Consider the following 21036-nt stretch of genomic DNA (forward strand, 5'->3'; position numbering starts at 1 on the left):
GTGAAGGCATGCACCTGCCACTGAGCAGAGCCCGTGGGGGTGGGAGACCTGTTATCTTCCTCCTTCTGTGGTTAAGAAAAAGGGTTCAGAGAGATTCAGCTGTTTCCCCAAGACCAGGCAGCAAGCAGGGTCCAAGGGGCTTTTCAGACCTTCAGGGGCCCTTGGTGCTGTCCTCAGAACGGGAAACTGCACCCGCTGGCCCCATTTCACCCGGGCCGCCTCTGGCAGCAGCTCCCCTTTCCACAAGGGTCCAGGTTTTCAGCGCCAGGCCAGCAGGGGCGGGGAGGGGGGTTGCTGTCCCCCGCGGGGGCCCAGCCGGGCGACCGCTGACCCTCGACCCGCCCACAGGCAGGACAAGCTCAAGGTGCACATGAGGAAGCACACGGGCGAGAAGCCGTACCTGTGCCAGCAGTGCGGGGCGGCCTTCGCGCACAACTACGACCTGAAGAACCACATGCGCGTGCACACCGGCCTGCGCCCCTACCAGTGCGACAGCTGCTGCAAGACCTTCGTGCGCTCCGACCACCTGCACAGACACCTCAAGAAAGACGGCTGCAACGGCGTGCCCTCGCGCCGCGGCCGCAAGCCCCGCGTGCGGAGCGGGGGGCTCGGGGGGCTCGGGGGGCCCGACCCCGCCCCCGCCCCGGGGGCCCCCGCGCCGCCCGGCGCCCCCGCCCCGCCCGGCTCGCCCGACGCGCGGCGCAACGGCCAGGAGAAGCACTTTAAGGACGAGGAGGAGGACGAGGACGAGGCCAGCCCCGAGGGCCTGGGCAGGTTGAATGTAGCGGGCGCCGCAGGGGGAGGCGACGGGGGCGCCGGGGCCACCGCCGATGGCAGCTTCGCGGCTGGACTTGCCTGAAAACCAAAAAGAGAAAACAGAAACCCGAGAGAGAGAGAGAGAGAGAGAGAGAAAGAGAGAGAGAGAGAGAGAGAAAATCACCCACCCCCCCCCAAAAACACAAAAAAAGAAAATCTATCTATATACAGATATCTATATCTATATATATATATATATATATACAGATATATATATATGAAGCGTCACAGAATCTAGGGTAGTGCTTTTCTCAGATTCTTCTCCTTCATGCTCTCTCCCTCCACGGGGACCCTCGCCCCACCCCACCTGCGGCCCCTCTTCCCCCCACCCCGACAATGGCTTTCGGGGCTCGGTTTGGGGTTTTTGTGGGACACAAGGATTCTGAGCTCCCCGGGCGCCGCCGGCTCGGGGTCTGGGGTCCCATCCGAGGCTCGGTCAGGGCCCTGGGCCCCAGCAGGGGTGAGTGGGGCCTCGGGGGGCCGGGGACGGGATGGGCTTTTCCTTTCCTTTCCTCGCTGGTTTCTAGAGTCTTTTAGACAAGACCTTAAATGATTTCTGTCCGCTGTGAGCGGACGTTAAAATGGCCCCATCCTCCCACCCCCACCCTCCTTCCTCAGGGCACTTCCTAAGTGGGGGTCTCCCCCTCCATCTCCCCGCCTCCCATTCCTTCCTGCCTGTGGTCCCCCGTATCTCCTGGCCACTGGGACACAAATCTATTTATTTCCAGGTGTGGAGAAAGGGGAGAAGACGAGGTGGGGGGGACACCAGGGAGGCTCCCCGGGGTCCCCACTGCCTTCCTTCATGGCACTTACGACCCAGCGTGACCCTCGGGCCACCGCTCAGGGCTCCCTGCCACCCCTGTCTTCATCCCCTGACCCCAGCCCCCCAGACCACATGAGATGTTTGGAGATTCGAAACTTTTTGTCTTCACCCTCTTCCCTCCCCCTAGCCCTCTCCCAATTTTTTAAAGCACTTTTAAGGTTTTTTTTCTCTTCCTCCTTAAAAACAAAATTTATATATAGATATATATATATATATATGAAATATACTTTTCCTCAGAGGAGCAGGCAACAGTGTGGGGTGAGAGCCAAGAGGAGAGGGAACCCAGGGTCTCACGGTGGCAGGGATGAGGGGAGAGAATGTCCAGAAGTTCCAATGTCACAAAAGCAATAAAAACAAGATTTTACAAAATGAAAGGAAAAAAAGAAAAAAAAAACACAAGACAACCAACCACAAATAGAAGTCTTGGCACTTTGTAACAGAACGGGTACTACGCTTTATCTTAATTCTTAATTTAAAAAACATGTTTACAAGTTGCAACCAACTTCTATGAAAAGTCAAAAAGACAAAAAAAAAAAAAAAGAGAGAGAGAGAGAGCGAGAGAGAGCAAACAAATTCCTAAAAGTCGATTTATTTTTGTACAAAATAATAAAAAAAGAAACCCACTGCAGACGTAGAATCCACTTCTGTTCCCCGAGGTGAGAAGGGTCAGGAAGGCACGGGTGAGGGTGAGGCCTTCTGAGGCGTTTGTGCTTTACCACGGGGGCCTGCCTTGCAGGCAGGACTGTGGGGTTTTTGTGTTTCTGCCGTGTCCCCACCAACCCCTCCACCCCCACCCTGTCCTGTCCTTTTTTTGGGTTCTGATTTGGAGATGTCTCATTACTTGCTAGCCATTCAGTGGCCACCCACGTCCACGGGGACCCTCCTTACCGACTCCCCAGCTCAGGGATGGGCCTGAGAGAGGGCTGGCCTTCCAACCAGCCAGAGCAACCCTGTGTCCCTGCCCTTGTCCCCAACCCTCGCTGTCCCCCGTCCTCCAACATGGCCGCCCTTCCTTGTGGCCACCGAGGAGCTGCCATCTTGGATATGCCATCCCCGTCGAGGTGGGCGACCAGGGGCCCCGTCTCCAGGGCCTTACACCCTCCCCGACACCCCTCTTTTTACTCAAAGGCACTGACTGTAATCTGGGGGCTGGCACCTGCCTCCCCCCAGCCTCTGGCTCCCCAAAGGCCCGGTGTTGACCGAGCCACAGGCCACGGATTGGGGCCAGGGCTAGGGAGACCGTGTTGCCAGAGGCCAGGGCACCCTCCCCCCTCCCCGACTGTCGCATATGCAACCCTAGCGTGGGACCCTGTAAATAGACACTCTGCTGAGCTGAGACCCTTCCTCGTCAATACCCAAGGTGTGGGGGTGTCCCTGCTCCCCACCTCCAGCCACTGGCCCATTACCCCATGCCCCTTTGTTCTGTGACAAACCCCATCTTTTTCTTGTTTTTAAAGGGAAGCTTTTTAAGAAGGCAACTTTCATCATTGTTTCTACAGGATAGTTTTTGTTTCTTCCTGCTCTCCCCCTACCCCCCCGAGCCCGTCAGCCCCCCAAATGTCTCAGGACCCCCCCTCCTGAGGGGGGTGGCAGGGGAGCCCAGGGCCGGGTGGCCCCGTCCACAACCCAGCGTCATGGGGCGAGCTCTTGCTGAGAACCATCTGTGGAGGCCGAGCGGAGAGCTCAAGTGCCCAGGCCAGGGACCCCCCCACCCAACTCCAGCTCCCAGAGAGGTTCCCCGAGGGGACAGCCCTCTCCCCACTACTCATACACCCCCTCGCAATAAAACCAACTGAAAAAATCACAGCTGTCGTCCTGGCCAGTGGGGGCGACCGAACTTGGGGGATCGAGGCCTCTGGGACTATGGCGGGGGCAAGGGCCGAACCCCGCCGAGCACACTTTAACACAAACCTCCTCGGGAATTGCACTAAACCCTTGCCCCTAGCTCTGCGCTCAGCTTCTGCCAGCCCTGCCCATCCACTCCGCCTTAACCCCTCTCCTGCTGCCCGCCAGCCCGTCCCGGGGGCCGCAGCATCTGCATGGGCCCAGTGCCGGGACCCGCGCCCTCCCAGCCCAGTCCCCCAACTCCGCGCAATCACATACTGTATATAGACGTGGATCAATTTTATTTTTATTCTTTAAATTAAGGTCGTGATAAAGTGTTGCCAAAGATACTGCTGAATTCTTGCGTTTCAGGAAACAAACAAACAAAAATATTTGAGGGGAACGTGCTGACTGGTCAGAAAGGACACAGCAAAAAGTTTTTTTGTTTGGTTGTTTGGGGTTTTTTTTTTGTGGTTTCTTTTTTTGGGGTGTTTTTTTAACTGCCTGGTACAAAAAAAAAAAAAGAAAAAAGAAAAACAGCAAAATTGTTATTTCCATCATCTTGGTGAAGTTGTGTGGATGTGTGTGCGCGTGTGTGCGAGAGTGAGGTCCAGGTGGGGGGCTCCAGGTGGGGGCTCCAGAGGGGCACACCGGGGCAGGGGCAGGGGTCCCTGACAGGATGGTGGGGGACGGAGCCCTCACCTGGAGCGGTCGCCAGCCTTCAGGACCAGGGAGAGAGAGATTAGCACCCTTGCTGCTGCACCTGCCTAGCCCCGACCTTGATCCCCACCCTGCCTTTTGAGATTAAGAGAAAAAAAAAGCAAAAAAAAAAAAAAAAATCAAAAACCAGTGAATGTAAAGTGCCGGACCAGGCCCAGCCGGGCTCGGGTGTGGGCCTGGGCCTGGGCCCTGCGGGCTCCCCCGGGCCGTACCAAAGTCTGCCCCCATGGGCGGCTTGCCCAGGAGGCCCTTTGTGGCCATCCTGTCTTGTCACCCTGTTTGTACATGGCTGTCCCTTTGCTTCTTTCTAAAGGGGTGGGGGGTGTCTTGGGTAGGAGGGGAGGGAGTCCCCCAGCCCCTTCCAGGGTCTTCTGGGGAGTCTGCACTACTGAGACCCACTGGCCGTGGTTGTGACTGCCTCATCACAGGTCATGGGACGGAGGCAGGGGCCAGGGCCCCCCCAGGACCGAGGCAGTCCAGGCAGCCGGGATCGTAGGAGGTGAGACCAAGAGAGTGAAAGGAAAAGCGGGGAAAAAAAGTAAAAATCAACAAAAAAAAAAGAGCAAAAATCCTATTTTTTTGAGAAAGAAAGATATTTATATTTGCAGTTTTATTTTAAAAAAGTTATTTAAGCTGAGGAAGCAGCCTTCCTTGAATGGGCGATGATGGCTGGCGCAGGACGGGTCAGGGCCTGGGGCTCGGGCACCCCAGGAGCCATAACCTCAGAGTGAGACTAGCTCGCACTAAATATATAGATTTACATGTGGGATGGGGGCAGGGCAGGAGATGGAGGGGGCTAAGGAGAACCTCCCCCATCCCTGCCTGAAGGCTGCGGCCAGGGGTCCTGATGCCCAGGGTCCTCCCCGCCCTGCCCGGGCCCAGACACGAGGTGCCTTGGACTTTGGGGGGCCAGGCCTGGTGGAGAAGGGCGGGGGGCAGCGCCCACAGGGTCACAGAGCACAGAGCAGACATTCCATAGACTGTATTTGAGAGTCTTTATAAAGTGTGGGAGATTTAAAAAAAAAAACAATTGATAAAAATGCACTTTTTGGGGGTGGGGAGGGAGAAGCTTTGAAAGTAATAAAAAAAAAAAACAAAAGGACAAAAGATGATGAAAAACCAGACAAAAAAATCATTTTTCTTGTACATAAAAAAACCACTAAACGCAGCCTGTTACGACCGCTGCTGCCTCATTTGCCTGATTTTGATGTTCTTTGTGTTTTGTTGGGGGAAGGTTTGGGAGTGGGGATGGAGGGTTTGGGGGGCCCCTCTACTCGGGTTCCAGGAGGGGACCTCAAGCTCAGCCTGACTCTTCCTACCAGGCCTGGGAGGCAGGGGTCTGCACGCAGCGACCCTGCCTCTGGGCTCCCAGGGTGGGGTGGGTGTTGCCAGCAGTGCCAGGCCCAGGGCCCCTACAGAGGAGGTGACCCACACCCCTGGGCACAGGCGGGTGCCACCAGGTGAGGGCGGGGGTGGGTGGGGAGAACCGGCTGGGCGGGCTCCTTGGTCACCTTCAACTGCAGGGTATTTTGAGGCCCTGGGTGGGATGGCCTTGGCCAGGGAGCACCAAGTCAGCCAGAGGGCCCCAAGATGCAGCCCTACAATGGGTCTCTGTGACATGATCCACGATCTGAGCTCACTGCTCCCCCAACCCCTGGGGGGAATGGGTTGCGGCCCCCTCCTCTGGGTTGGGGTCACCAAATACCACCACTTCAAGGGCCCTGGGGAGTGCCCTCCCTCCAGTCCCCAAATCAGACTGGGGCCACCTGGGCCGGGTTGGGGGTGGGGTGATGGAGGGACACCAAGGGGGCACAATGGCCACACCACAGCCTGGGAGAGGATGGACAGCCCTTGCCTGGAAATGCCACAAAGGCAGGAGCTTGGGGAGGGGTTCGGAGTGCTGGTTCGGTGTGGGGAGTGGGGGTCCTCCGTCAGCAGCAAGGTCGCTTGTTTGTGTTCCTGTAGACCCAGGTCTCCTGCTCAGGCTGGGTGGCACCCAGTGCAAATAGAAGATGTTATGGACGGTGAGCCAGCCATGAAGGAGACTGGAGGCCTCTGGTCAGAACGGTGGAGGAAGGTTCTAAGCCACTGGGCCCTGGAGGGCGTCTTCGCTCACACTCCCTTGTCTCCTCTGCTGAGGGGGGAGGCTTTGGCTCTTCATCAAGTTCACACACTGTTCACCCTAGTGAAACAGAGGTTTTAGCATATTTGGAGAATTATGTAACCATCACCTCTATCTAGTTCCAGAACATTTTCAACACCCCACAAAGAAACCCGTTCCCTATTAGCAGTTACTCCCTATCTCTACCCCAGCCCCTGGTACCCTCTGACCTCTGTGGATTGGCCCATTCTGGATGTTTCACATCCATGGAATCACACACTGTGCGTCCATGTCTGGTTCTCTGAGCATCGTGTTCTCAAGGTCCGTCCACGTGGTAGTGGGTGTCAGAACTGCCTTCCTTTTTAAGGCTAACATTCCACTGCACGGATGGAGCACATTTTGTGTGGCCATTCACCTGTCGATGGACACCCAGGTTGCTTCCCAACAAACCTTTGGCTGTTGTGAATCGTACTGTTACGAACACACGTGCCAGTGTTTCTGTGAACCTGTTTCCATTTACCCTGGGGCAGATACCTCAGAGAGGAGCCGCTGGGTCAGATGGCAACTCCAACCTGGGACCCTTCCACCAAGGCTGCCCCATCTCACATTCCCACCGGCGCCCTCCAGGGCTCTGCGTCCTCATCCTCGCTGACCCGGTGCGGGTGAGCCATGGGGCGGCCTCCCGTGGTCGTGAGCTGCGTTTCCCTGGTGACTGGAGATGTTGAGCATCTTTCTGAGCTTACTGAGCATTTGCGTATCTTCTTGGTCACCCAGGGGGCCAGGGACGGTCCTGGGATTCAGTGGCTGTCTGAATTCCTTGTCCGGCCCAGCAAACACACTGGACCTGGCAGCTCAAGATGCAATCTTCCTCATTTGACCAAATGCTGTGCCTTTGGAACCCGAAGGCTGTGCAGCACATGGCGGGAAGTCTTGTCCTTTGCTCCCCGCCACAGCCCCGATACACAGAGAAGCGGACGCCTCAGTGGCTTCACCTTGACTTTTTTATTTGCGTTTTTAAAAAACAATTAAATTAGAATACAAATATTAGAAAACAGCGGCCCTCGGCTGCCAGTGCAGGCGGAGGGCGGTGGGGGCCGAACTGCACAACCGAGTTTATACAGTAAAACTGAATTTGTCCTCGACCAGATTTGTGTCCCTTTCTTCTTTAGACCTGAAATGATATTGCTTCCTGACTAGATTTGTTTATATAAAGAAAAATTATTCTGGGGCTTGGGAGTGGGGACATGGGGAAGAAGAAAAGCAAAAAGGACGGTGGGCACAGGCAGTCTGGAGAACCAGGGGTGGCCTCCGGGGGCAAGGGTGCTGGGTTGGGGGCTGGGCACCCAGCTGCGGGTCCCTGGAGGCATCTGGGGCAGCTGTGGGAGCCCCGTGGTCACTGGACCCCAGGCCAGGGGCCACCTGGGGCCAGGCGGGTAGATGAAGGGCGGCCCAGCCCAGTCCTGTTGGAAGACGAGACTGAGGCTCCCAGGGGGAGGGGGTGCCGGGCAGGCCTCATACCCGTCAGAAAACCCAAGAGCAAGAAAAGGGGGAAGGAACTGCCCCAAATGGAGAGGCCGGGCAGGTCCCTGCTGCCCCTTGGAAGTGGCCGCCCCGCGCCCTGCTGAGGAGGGGCGGGTGACGGCGGCACCCGTGGACATCTGCGCTGTTCCGTAGGGAAGTTAACCTGAATTGGAGTTACCGAGGTAGCTGGCTAGAAAACTGAGACCCCCCCACGCCACACGGTGCCGCACTCTGGGGCCCCCGCCTTCCACAGGCGGTCCTGGCCACATGCCGGGTCTTCAAAATACCAAGTTATTGCACTTTCAAAAAATACAACACATCTGTGGCTAAACCCTCCCCAGCCCACCACTTCCCCCCCGCTGCCCCACCCCTGCCACCCGCCCCCCATCATCCCCTCCCCGCCCCCACCCACTCCATGGCTTCTTGGCTAAAACGCTCCCTGCTCCAGGGTCTCAGGAGAGGACACGTTTGCAAAGAGAGAAAAAGCAAAGGAACAGACGAATGTCGAAGTCGTGTCTGCTGCCGGGGAGAGGGCCGCATGCCCGGCAGTCCTCCCTGAGCCCCCACCGCCCGGTCCCCTGCACCAGCTGGAATGGTCGTCCGGAGGCGCGGCATCCTGGGCCCGCCCGCCCTTCCCAGGGTCAGCTGTCTTTGGGCTCTGACTCCGGCCGAGGAAGCAGCTGTGTGGGTGGCTGGCCTTGTTTTTAAGTTTGATTTTTCTTTGTTTTGTTTTTCTTTTTTTTTTTGTACTTTTTTTGTCATTTTACTTTTTTTAATCCTCCGATAGAGTCCAGAGGTACAGGTGCCAGGAGCCAGGGAAAGGGTTGGAAAAACAAAATGAACAACAATAAAAAGAAAAAAAAAACACCCACCCCTCCCTCTGCGCCCGAGGCCCGCCTGCGCCCTCTGCGCGGTGAGCACCAGGGAAGTCGCGCGTCCGGCCGGCGGCGGCGGGCGGTCAGCAGGCCGGCACCAGGCCCTTCTGGAAGGGGCAGCGGCGCTTGGGCCGGGGGCCTTCCTCGTCCTCGTCTTCTTCATCTTCCTCTTCCTCCTCCTCTTCCTCTGAGGACGACGAGCTGTCCAGCGTGAGGTCCACCACGTCAGCTCCCGGCTTCCCGTTCTCTAGGCCGCCCGCCGCCCCACCCCCGCCGCCGCCGCCTCCGGTGCCCCCAAGAGCACCGCCGCCCCCGCTGTTGACGCTGGGGGTGGGTAGGAGCCCACTGGCGTCCGAGGTGCCTGCGGGAGACAGGGACAGATGCTCGGGATGGCTGTCGAGGAGCTGAGGCCGGCGAAGGGTAGGCCAGCCGTGTCGCGCAGCACACCTCTGAGGACGGGGTGAGGTGGCCTGACGCTGCCGGGTCCCCCACGCTCTGCACAGGGCCCAGCACACAGCGAGCACTCACTAACCACCTCAGCCACCCTGCTCCAAGGGGATCGACTCCCCGGGATGGTTGTGTTTTAGACAAAAAGGCCACACAGTGGATACAAGTCTAACTCAAAGAGTGCCAAACCCCGGAACAGGGATTTGGGTCAAGCCTGGGTGAAGCCTCACCGAGCACGAGGATGGGGCACTGGGGGCTGCAGCTGCGCTCCTTCTCGGCGCGGATCGGGCACCACGAGCCGTCCACCAGGTACTCGATTTCGTCGGCGTCCTCACACTCACTCAGGATCTTAGAGAGGAGCCTGGGGGCGGGAGGAGTGGGTGCTGATTCCTGGGCCACACCCTGCTCTCCTGGATGGGGTGAGATGCCTGCTGAGCCACTTCCTTCTCTGCAGAAGCGGCTTTGGGGCAGCACTGGCCAGGCCTGGTGACCTGGGGTTCCAGGAGGGCCTGCAATGAGCTACTCGTGGCAAGGGGACTGCGGTGACAGCCGGCCGGGGCAGAGAATGGGGCCTGCCCTCCAATTACTCGAGAGCATGAGGCCTAGGGGGCCACTTGACCCCCTAAATGAGGGGCTCCCACCCTCCCATCCTGATTCTGTGTTGCCCCTGTTTTTACAGATGAGGAAACAGGCTCAATTCACCTGGGAACAGAATGAGCCCACATAATTCCCATATGGCCAGCAGCAACCCCAGAGGGCCCCATGGCGAGCTGTGGCCCTGGGCACTGTTCTCTGAGGTACAGCCAGCAAGGCCCATTTTACAGTTGGGGAAACTGAAGCCTGGGATGGGGAGGTGAGTCCTCCTGAGGCCACAAGGCCAGGCAGCAGCAGGCCTGGGTTCAGGTCCTAACCCCCAGCTACTTCCTGACCACCAGCCTTGGTCTCTCTGTCTGCAGGATGAGGCAGGCACAGGGCCCACCATCTCCAGCAGCTGCAGGGATCTGAGGAGTGGCCAAGTGCCCATACCAGGCTGGGTGCAGGGAACATACCAGAGCCCCCAGCGTTTGTTCAACCTCAACGCTGCACCTGCCTCTAGGTGACTTCGACCACCTGGGTCGTGGTCACGCAGGAGGGAAGCCTTGTGTAGGACACCGCTGTGGCTGACGTGGACCCTCCCAGGCCCACCTTGAGGCCTTGTCTCCACCGTCACACTCACAGACCCACCACCCCAGGGTTACCCTGGTGTGAACACAACTCTCCCTGCAATGCACTTCACTACCTGGAAAACTCCTACTCACCCTCCAAAGCCCCACTCTATGGCTTATCTCCAGGCAGAGCACAGACAACAGGAATTATCTGTGTCTGGCTTGGTCCCCCCACCCCTCATGCCCAGTTGGGAGTTCCCTGAACGCAGAGTCTGGGACAGAGTCCTTTTGGGGACCCCTGAGTCACTCAGCTCAGGGCCAGGAACAAAGTGGTAGAGCCTCAAGGAATAAATGCATAAATCAAAGACCCTAAGCCTCCCTGGCTACACCCAGGCTCCATGGGCTAGTGGAATTGCAGTCTGTGTGGGACACCATCACAATGCCCAGCCCCAGTCTTTTCTGTCCCTAGAGCTGTCACAGTTACCACCACCCAAGCCTGGGTGGCCCACTCCAGGCCTGTGGGGGGGAAGTCGGGCTCTGGGCCGCACAGCTGCCAGGCCGGGAACAGAGCTGCCATTCAGGCCCAGCCCTTGTGCCCGGCCCCAGGGGCCTCCTCACTCTACCCTGAGGCTGGACTGCATGGGGGTGGCAGCTCAGTCCTCCTGGGGAGAGGACCCAGGCTCAGAGCTTGCCATAGTGTGGTCAGAGTCCCAGCCTGGCCACCTGTGAGCTGGGGGGAACCTTCTGAGCCTCAGCTTCCTCATCTGTAAGGTGGAGAGGATCAAGGTCCAGCTCCCAGGATGGTTGAGAGGGAGGGCTTGGCAGGACCTCACGTGCGGTGATCAGATGGAGACAAGTGGCTGACCGTGGGGACAACTCACACGTGGCCACTGCAGGTCGCGGCCACTCCCTTCCCCACAGCATGTGCCCTAGCTGCACCTCGGCCGCCACGCACTGGTGTGGGCCGTGTAGCCGGTGATTCAGAGAGTGGCTACCAGACTCAGCCATGCTGCCCCTGGCCTGCTCCTCCCTGGGCCACCCTGTTCCCTCCCCTGCCCCGGCTCTGGGGACAGAAACGGGTGTGGCTGGCGCCTGGCAGGAGCTGGTCAGTCAGGTGCTAGGCTCAGTTTCTGGAAACCTAAGACCAGAGCAAAGGTTCCTTTTTGGGGAGAATGGCCTTTTTCCCCTCGTTCCCCTGTGGCAAGGGGAGGGCCTGCCAGTCAGACTGGGGAGGCAGACTGGCCACAAGCTGGCACTACCTAGCAAAGGGACCAACAGAAAGGGCCAGAGTTTTGGGGAGACATATCCCCTTCACCGTCCTACATGCAGGATGTGACGGAGCCTGTGCTGAATGCCACCCAGGAAGCAGCTTCCTGAATCGTGCAGCGAGGTCACGTGGAAAGCAACAGTGGACCTCCCTAGCCCTGCTTCTGAACCCTAAGTGACACCATTGCCACTGCACAGCAACACCCCTGACATGTCCCACAGGGCTGCCCAGAGGTCCCAGGAGGAGGAGCCACAGAGGCCTCACAGGTTGCCTGGCTCCATTCCTCCTTCCACAGGGGCCCTGAGAGGTGAGAGCTTGAGCCCAGCACAGCCCCATGAGCGCCCCGGCGACTCACCCATCGATGATGAGCTGGTCGTAGGGGGCCGGCTTGTCGCACACCGGGCACATCCAGGTGGGCTTCTTCTCATTCATCTGGAGGTAGAAGACGGCGTCGAAGCACTGCAGGTGGGCGCAAGTCTCCGCGCGGCAGGGCACCGACAGCCGCATCTTCACCAGCTGCGGAGCCGGGAAGATGACAAGGTGTGAGTGGCCACCCGGCCCAGTACCGCCCGCCTGGCTGCCCCAGGCCACCGCGCTCCCTCACTCACCGGGCAGATGAGGGAGACCCGCACGCCCGTGGTGGCGATCTCGCTGTCAGGGTCTAGGCGCAGCTTCTCTTTGACTGTGGGGAAGGGGCAGCCTAGATCAGCAGGGAAGGGACGGAGATGCCTGCAGGCCTGAGGCCAGAGGCGGGTTCTCTGCAGCACTCAGAGGTGCTCGGAGGGCAGCAGCGAGCACGCTCGGCACCCTTGTTTCAGAAAGGCAGCGTTTCACATAAAGAGCACCCTAATACCCACCTCCAGGATGATGAGACATGAGTTTTAGCTCCAGGGCGAGGGGCTACAGAGACCACCTATATTAAAAACCTCTGGGCAGCAGCTAGTTATTTCTGGGTGCGTGACGATGGGGGACAGGCCCCCCAAATAAGCCTGCCCTGCTGGGGCTTTTCATGACCCATGTGACTTTTCTGAAAAGATCCAGGCAACAAGCAGCTAACACAGGCCACCTACTGTGACTGTTAATTCCCATGAAAACCATCCCTGAGGACTCTGGGGTGGGTGAGGCAGTGCCGACGGCCTCCTGAACACTCCAAGGGCTGGGAAGCCCTGATGCCAGGTCAGGAGTGCCTACCACGGACCCGGGGGGCAAGAGCAGGCCCACGAGCGCGGCTCTCTGGCACCATCTGAGTCTGCTTCTCTATCAGATGAGAAGACAGTGGGTACCTGCCACTAAAGCCACCCTACCGCAAACACACAAGGCTGGAAAAAGCCTGGAAGGAAACTCGCCCACTGCAGCCCTGGGGATGGGCCTGCAGGGGGTGCAGGGAGGCTGGCGGACGCACCTGAGGGGCACCTCGTTAAACTTCATTCCCAGATGGCTCAGGAGAAGATCAACCCCGGGCCCTGCAGTGGGGGAGGCCACCTTGCTAGGGGCCTGGAACTGCCCCTCCCCCAACACAACTCCTGCGCCCTCTCCTCCAGAAAGCCGATCCCACAGGGGGCTGAGGGTGACTTGCCAGCTTGCCCCCTGCCCCCTCTCCCCCACCACTCCCCCACTGTCCCTAAGGTCACACCAGTCATTCACACCTCAGTATGAATTTCTACCCTGTGGCTCCCCTCTCTGGCTAACAAGTGCTAACTGATGGTGGACCCAGAGGCCTCGGCCCCTCTAAAAGACCCAGGACAGCTAAGAATGGATGCAGCATCCACTGTTTCAAAGCAAGGCCTCTTCCTCCCCTACCTAAGAGAGGCAAGGCGTGTGCAGCAGAAAAGGTTCAACAGAACTTCGTGGCCGAAACTAGAGAGGAACAAATGCAGCAGCGGTGATGCCCGGCAGGAGGCTGGCTGCAGAGAGGGAGCCCTGCCCAGCACAGGCCCAGGCTGGCACGCACAGAGCGACACACACCCTGAGGGCCCCCAGCACTGCCTTAGGCCTTGGCTCCTGGCTGGTCACTGAGGAGTTAAGCCTCCACCAGCCGGTCCCCCCCCTGTAGCCCCTGCTGCCTAGATGAGCCCTACCCAGCCCTGCACCAATCCGTGCACCTGCCAACAGGCACTGCGGCTAGCCGAGCTGCTGCGGGGAGCCTGCCTCCTCTGGTCAAGCTGGCCACCGTCCCTGCAGGCCAACAGGCAGGTGAGGGTGGGGCTGAAGGAAAAGGGCCCTTTGTGAAAAGAGAGAGGTGGTGGAGCAGGGCGCCTAGGCAGAGGTCCCGGGGTCACAGCCCCCTAACTCGGCCATTCTGCACCCCAACGTCTGTCCCCACTGGTCAGACTGGGACACGGCCAGGTCCCACTGCCCAGAGCCATTGTGAGGCTGGGGTCAGAAGCCAAGCCAGGCGGGCGTCTGGGCAACCCGGGAGGAAACTCCTGAGTACTACTGTGTGCCGGGCAGCCCCGCTCCGCTGCTGGTCTAAGGGGAGGTTTTGGCTTCGTTAAAATGCCCTCTGTATTCTCACCCCCTTTCTTCGGTTGTTAGAGCACAACACCAAATGAGTGGTCTCGGCTTTCTGGTCAGACCTTCATCACCAGGCATGCACCTCCGCCGTGAGCCCGTCTTCTGCTCCAACTCTCTGAGCCCCGGCCCCGACCCTGACCTGCCCCATCCCCTGCAGGGCAGCCAGAAGCACCTGCCTGAGCACAGACCACGTGGGTCGGCCCCTCCCAGCAAGGCTCCAAGGCTCCTTGCCGCATGTGCTTGGCCGGTGGACCCCGACAGCCCCCACCCTAGCTCTCCTTGCCCTACTCACTGGGCTCCCTGGGGCCTGTCAGCACTCCTTGCTCATCCCTGCCTCAGGGCCTTTGCACTGACGGTTCGCTGCCTGGCTCCCCCTCCTCCTTCCACACCCTCCAGAGACCTCTCAGAGCTCCCTAACCCCCAGGGTGATAGCTGGGCCCTGGGAGGTCAAGGTGCCCTGTCAGGGGGCCCCTCACAGGCAACACGCTCCCATGAGGACTGGGCCTGCACCTCACACCCGGGACAGGGAACGTCTGAGATGATGGAGCTGCAACCACCCCCGGGGGCCGTGGGAGCCCCACCCATCAGCACAAAGGCCCCAGGGCTCACCCAGTGCCTTGCACAGCTCCGGGTGCTTAACCCCGATGGTCTTCAACCTCTGCAGCAGCTCCGAGGAGGTCAGTTGCCGCACCAAGTACAAGGCCACGGAGTAACTCTGAGGGCGGGGGAGGGGAGTCAAGACTGAGCTGGAGGAAGGGTGGGTGACTGGAGGGGGTAGGAGGGAAAGGGCAGGGGTGGCAGGGCGCGCTCACCTTGCCATAGTTGCCCCAGGTGACGGTGATGCGGTTGGTGGCCGAGGACAGGTACATGAGGTGCGTGAGGTTGATGGGGCGGCACGGCCTCTTGGGCTCCACGCCAGGTTTATTTGAGGGGTAGTAGCCCTGAGAGCAAACAGACCAGCTCACACCATCGCCGAGGTGTTCGGCGTCACCCCCTCTACTCTCTGTTCTCTGCCCCCTCCCCCCCACCACCACAGATGCCGGAGGCAGGGCCGCACTCACCGGGACAGAGCAGTAGCTGTGGTTGACCTTCACTGCAATGTTGGGTGGGTACTGGTCTTCCTGGGGGCTGCTGGTGTCTGAATAGCAGATTCTGCAAGGACAGTGGGGACCATAGGGCCGCAGCACCTCGGGCACGGGAGGGCCCGCTGGGACGGCAGGGAGGACAGACGGTGGATGGAGGCGACAGAGGCCCTGTCAGGCCTGATGGGTAGATCTCAATGCTGGACTGTAAGTGGGAGGTGTCAGGGGTCCCGTGTCTGGCCTGAGTGGGGCTGGATAGTGATGCCCCACAGACAAGGCCAGATAACAAGAAAGGAGAAGCAGGGGGTTCTGAGAGGGGCCTGGGGCGGGACATGGCAGGACGTTGGCCACCCAGGGTCAGGGAGGTAGAGTCAGGTAAGGGTCCCTGCCGTGCCCCCGCCCGGGGTCCTGGCACACCTGGGCTTACCTCAGGACGACCTGCACGGCCTTAATCCCGGGCTGCAGTTCTCTGTGCACGGGGAGGAGAAGAGGGGTCAGTGGGGGAGCGTGCCGGGAGCCACTCTGATCCTTTGCTGGGGACTGTGGGCCCCTCCTGGGCCAGCTGGGTGGACTAACCTGTTACCTTCTATAACAACCAAAGGCCAAGGGGTACTATCTAGAACATTCTCTCCTGCCATTGACTCACTGGTGACTTGGGCAAATGACCTCCTCTCTCTGAAAAGTGGGGGGCTGGTGTGGATAGTGGGTTAGTGGGTGCCTGACAAATGGCTGGAGATGGAGGCCTCAGAGAGCAGAGTCGCAGCCCGGAACCAGCCTCCAACCGTCATCTGCTACAGCCCAGTGTCCTCACCGGGCAGTCCCGCCCCCACGACACTGGTGATGTCTGGGGACGTCTCTGGTGGTCATGGCGGGGCGCTCCTGGCATGGGGACAGCAGGGCCAGGGAGTCTGCTCCACACCCCCCCAAGAGAACGCAAGCCCCGATGCTGGCAGCACCCAGGCGGGGCTCTGTTAAAGAAGGACGGCTGGCCTGCCTCAGGGCTGTGGGTCAAAGGCCATGAGAGCACGGGCCCCGAGCAGGCTGGGGCCTCCCTTCCCCCAGTGCTGAGCCCAGGTTCTGCAGTGGCCCTGGCGCACCTGGAGTTCCGGATCAGCTCCACCTGTCTGGGCGTCAAGGCGAAGATGCATGGGCTCTCCTGAAGCTTCTCATTATTCTGTGGAACTGGAGACAAATTCGGGGTCAGGGACACGTTTGGTTCCTGGCGCAGGCGCTGACCATGGTCATTCCTACAGGCCTGGCCATCTTTAGACTGGGAAGCAGGAAATGGGAGGCTGAGCCCCATCCATGTGGCTGGACATGTAGGCTGGACGGGGGACCTCCAGGGATGGGGGATCCTGCCCCTTCTTGGGGCCACTAACCACAGCCTATGGTTCAGGGAACACTTGTGTCCCCCACGCCCCCCACTGAGGGCCACTCGGGGAGTAACAGCCTTCTCAGCCCTCCAGAGTTCAGGCATCTACTCAAGAGGACTGAGAGCTGTTCGTGCCAGGAGAAGAGCCCGGCAGGCTGGCAGGAGACAGCACGACAGGCCAAGTGCCCTCAGGTCAGCCGCTTGCTCCAGGTCCGAGAGACACCAGTGACTGCCCTGTCCCTAAATCGCAGGGCTGTTCCAGGCACCTGTGAGCATGTGCCCAACTGTGAGGCACTCGGCCCAGGTCCTGCACGTGATGGGTTCTCAGTGGGCCCTGCACAGCACTGCCAGAGGGGACAGGGCACAAGCTGAACAAAATCCTGCCTCAGGCACTCACGGGCTGGCCGAGGAGATAAGGAATTGAACCAGCAGTAAAAGTCCAAGTGCACAAAATCAGAGTCACAGAGCAGTCTGGCCTGGCTCACAGTGGGAAGTGTGAGGAGGGCAGCAGGGCCAGGGCACACAGAGCCATGCTCGCGTCACAAGGCACCCACTGGAGACCCCCTAGAGGCTAGGGGAGTCGGCCAGGGGACTGAGACCTTGGTGGTGAAGAGCTGGGTCTTTACTCTCAGTCGTACCTGCACTGAGAACCCCAGGTGCGATCAGAAAGTGCTCTGGCCTGGATGAGAAAACACAGCCTTCCAAAATGTGTGTGTGGAAGGCAGCTAAAGCAGTCGTGAGAGGAAAAGTTATAGGTTTAAGTGCTTCTATTAAAAAAAAATGAAAAGGGTTTAAAATGAATGACATATGCTTCCTCCTTCCACAAGAAGCTAGAAAAAGAAGAGCAGACTAAAAGCAAAGCCATTAGAAGGAAGGAGATGAAGATGGAAGCCGATGAAACAGAAAGCCCAGTACACGACAGACGGCCCAACAGCACCCAAGGTTTCTGATAAACACCTAGTCAGACCGGACAGTCAGACAGTGAGAACATGAACTATCAGAGACGAAAGGTGGACAACAGGACAGACCCTACAGCCTTCCGGTTCAATCGAGGCAGTCGTAAGCAACGTCATGCCAGTAAGTTCACCGATTTAGATGAAATGAACAAATTCTTCCAGAGATGCATATTACCAAAACTGACACCAAGGGATATAGAGAGTCTGAAAAGCTTTTTATCAGTTAAAGAAATTGAATTCATAATTAAAAACCTTTCCACAAAGAAGACTGCAGGTCCAGATTGGTGGATTCTATCAAATGTTTAAGGAAGAATCCATATAAACTTTATATATAAACTTTTTCAGAAAACAGAGAAGGAAGAAAACTTCTCAACTCATTTTATGAGGCAGCATAACTCTGCTTCCAAAACCTGACAATAATGCATCAAGAAAGGAAAAACACAAACAGCTCTCATGAACATAGATGTAAAAATCTTTAACAAAATACTAGCAGACAGCCAGGGCCCCTGGGATTTGGCCTACGAATGCAAGATTGGTTTAAAACCTCCGCACGTCGACTTAGAATGGCTAAAATGATAAGACCAACAATTCCAACTGATGAGGATGTGGAGTAACCAGAACTTTCTGCTGGGGGTGATGGTGGTTGTAACATGGTACAATCACTTTGGAAAAATGGTTGGGCACTTTCTAATAAAGTTAAATCTAAACCTACCCTATAACCAGCAATCTGCTGTTAGGTATTTCCCAAATAAACGTCTACAAAAAGACCTGTGCAAGAATGCTTGGTAAATTTATTCCTAGTAGCCCTAAACTGCAAACAACTCAAGAGCCTGCCAACGGAAGAACAAGCAAGATGTGTTACAATCATACAATAAAATAAAACTTGTTATCTATACATTGACATGGATGAATCTGAAACCCAAAACGCTGAGCCAGAGAAGGCAGATGCAAAGAAGTATGTGCTGCCTGTGTGTTGTGTCACATTCCGGAACAGGCAAAATGAACCTGTGTGACAGAACTCGGAACAATGGTGGCCTTTGGGGCCAGGGTAGGCAAGGACTGTCAGGGAAGGGGCACGTGGAAACTTAACAGTGACGGGAATGTTCTGTATTTGATGGCACTTGGTTTACTCGGGTACGTTCATTTGCTAAAACTCAAATTACACCCTAAATATCTGGAATTCACTGTATGTAAATTATACCTCAATGATTAAAAATATAAAACTGCACTGAGAAGTGGTGATCATTATGTAATGCATAAAAATACCAAGTCACTATGTCGTACACCGGAAACTAATATCAGATTATAGGTCAATCTTACTCAATGTATAAGCCAGAAAAAGGAAAAAAAAAATACTGTATGACATATCACTTATATGTGGAATCCAATAAAAAAAAAAAAGACAAAAGAATTTATTTACAAAACAGAAACCGACTCACAGACATAGAAAACAAACTTATGGTTACCAGGGGGAAGGGGGTGGGAAGAGATAAACTGGGAGTTTGAGATTTGTAGATACTGACTGGTATACATAAAATAGATAAACAAGTTTATACTGTGTAGCACAGGGAACTATATTCGATATCTTGTGGTAGCTTACGGTGAAAAAGAATATGAAAACAGATATAAGTATATTCATGTACGACTGAAGCATTGTGCTGTACACCAGAAACTGACACAACATTGTAAACTGACTATATACTTCAATTAAAAAAAAAAATCTCACTTCAATGTAAAAATAAATTTGATGAAGCAAAAAAACCAAAACACAAATAACACCAATACCCCCCCCAACAAAACCCACTACACTGGGCAGTCATGTGACTGGAAGACTGGAAGAGGTGGAGAAGTCTGATAAACACTGACGAGGCCGCGCTGGCAGGAGGGAAAGGCTCTGCGGAGAAGCCGGAACAGACCCCGGACCACGGCCACCGGCGCCGGTAGACGCGCGCACGCGCAGCAGGACCACGCCTGCCGCCCGACGCGACTCCAGATGGTTTTTATCAGCAGAAGACTGTTAATGACCTAGGTGCCCACCCGTGTGGTCTGGTCAACATCCACACGGGACCCCACACAAGGGAATACTATGCTACCGTGAAAACAGGTGCTCCGATACAGACTCATCCCCAAGATGGTTTTAAGTGAAAAAGGCAGGTGCGGAGCAGGGGTTGCTATTTGTGTAATCAAAACCCAAAACCGAGGGAGGGGCTCTGTGCAAGAGCTGTCTCTGGGGGTGCGAGAGCTGGCCACATGTCAGCCTTGGAGTGGCCACGAGGTAAGGCGTCTGCCTTTTTCATACTGCAAACCCGTCAGAAGAGCGATGGCCCGACTGTCCCTGTAACGAGTAGGGGTGTAAATATTTTCGGCTTTGTAAGCCACGTGGCTTATGCCTCCACGTCCCCACTCTGCCCTGCACCACGCAAGCCGCCAGTGAGAGCTGAGCACAGGCCTGGCGTGGCCAAGACCAGCAGGGAACAGGCCCTGGTCAGCCCACCCCTACTTCCGAAGTCCAAAGCAGCACAATGGGGAAGCTATTTAAAAAGCAAACACAATTCAAATTTGAAACCAGCTCGGACTGGTTCGTACCCCAGCTCTACCCAGCCCTGTACACCTCCATCCCCACCCAAGCCTGGACAGCCTCCACGCACAGGACCCATCTCTCAGGGCTAGGTCTGGAGATGGAGCCAGTCAGAGGTGGCCACTGACACTGCCACGTTGTTGCCGCCAGTTCCTGCTTGTTGAGGAGGGCTGGTCCCTCCAGAGTCCTGGCTGGGGCCCTGGAAAAGGGCCGCCTAATTGGAGGGCTGGGTGCAGGGAGGCTACTTGCAGACATGCCCAGACCTGCCCAAAGAGTTGGGGCAATTATTTATGGGGGAGGGGGTCTCACATCTGATAGATCCCACCGAGTCCCCTGGAAGGCAGGGGAGGGGGGCGGTCCACCTGGTAATCAGGGAGCTCTGCCAGTAGAAACTGCAAGAAAGGTCACTGAAGGACTAGAATCCGGGGTCCCTTTCCGAGAAGGACTCCTACTTCTAGGTGAGGCTGCTGTGGGGGCAGGGGATGCACACTGAATCCAGATTTTCTGCTGTGCCATCAGCTTGGGACGGCTGTGACTGTTTCCCCAGGGAGCCAAATGGCCAGTGGGAGGTGAGCTGCCACCTCAGCAGGGACACAGCACACCCTACACCACCAGGAGGGGGTGAGGGTCCCCCAAAACCGTGCCTTAGCCGTCCACCGCCAGTGGCGGCCCCACCCTTCGGGCTGTTCAGGGCTGAGATGTGGCGTCCATCCTCACCATCAGCTCCTGAGGCCAATCCTGCTCACTTCAAATCCCAAATGCATCCAGGGTGGTCCCTTCTCCGCCAGTGCTTATCTGATCAGAATGCAGACCCGATGCTGGTCTCCTGGCTCCCTCAGCTCAGGACCTTAGGGGGCACTCTGTCCCCAGCCCTGGTGGCCTTGATTCCACGGCAGCCACCTTAGCCACCTCCTCATGCTCCTCACCTGCCAAGAACATCTCGCCTAGAAGCCTTTGCACTTGCCATCCCCTCTTCCAGAACGTTCCCCTCCTCA

General features: G+C 57.3%; 2 protein-coding genes across 7 annotated transcripts in view; one reads left to right on the forward strand and one right to left on the reverse strand.

Annotated features, from left to right (window-relative positions):
* The window catches only part of ZBTB7A (zinc finger and BTB domain containing 7A), a 19445-nt gene extending 15143 nt beyond the window's left edge, over nucleotides 1–4302 (forward strand). For all 5 annotated transcript variants that reach the window (XM_032465925.1, XM_032465921.1, XM_032465924.1 and 2 more), the window contains exon 3: nucleotides 349–4302. In XM_032465925.1, coding sequence (XP_032321816.1) covers nucleotides 349–859 — 511 coding nt within the window. In that variant the 3' untranslated portion in view covers nucleotides 860–4302. The remainder of the gene's footprint in view (nucleotides 1–348) is intronic.
* The window catches only part of PIAS4 (protein inhibitor of activated STAT 4), a 27784-nt gene continuing 10689 nt past the window's right edge, over nucleotides 3942–21036 (reverse strand). The window contains exons 3-11 of one of the 2 annotated variants that reach the window (XM_032465927.1): nucleotides 16233–16317; nucleotides 15563–15604; nucleotides 15115–15205; nucleotides 14866–14994; nucleotides 14663–14768; nucleotides 12148–12221; nucleotides 11895–12055; nucleotides 9358–9488; nucleotides 3942–6365 (exon numbers count right to left, since the gene is read on the reverse strand). In XM_032465927.1, the coding sequence (XP_032321818.1) occupies nucleotides 6361–6365; nucleotides 9358–9488; nucleotides 11895–12055; nucleotides 12148–12221; nucleotides 14663–14768; nucleotides 14866–14994; nucleotides 15115–15205; nucleotides 15563–15604; nucleotides 16233–16317 (824 nt within the window). In that variant the 3' untranslated portion in view covers nucleotides 3942–6360. Of the gene's footprint in view, nucleotides 6366–8540; nucleotides 9042–9357; nucleotides 9489–11894; nucleotides 12056–12147; nucleotides 12222–14662; nucleotides 14769–14865; nucleotides 14995–15114; nucleotides 15206–15562; nucleotides 15605–16232; nucleotides 16318–21036 lie in introns of those variants that run through there. The other variant, XM_032465926.1, reaches the window with a different exon arrangement.

The sequence above is a fragment of the Camelus ferus genome, chromosome 22 (genome assembly GCF_009834535.1).
Source record: "Camelus ferus isolate YT-003-E chromosome 22, BCGSAC_Cfer_1.0, whole genome shotgun sequence".
Taxonomy (NCBI): domain Eukaryota; kingdom Metazoa; phylum Chordata; class Mammalia; order Artiodactyla; family Camelidae; genus Camelus; species Camelus ferus.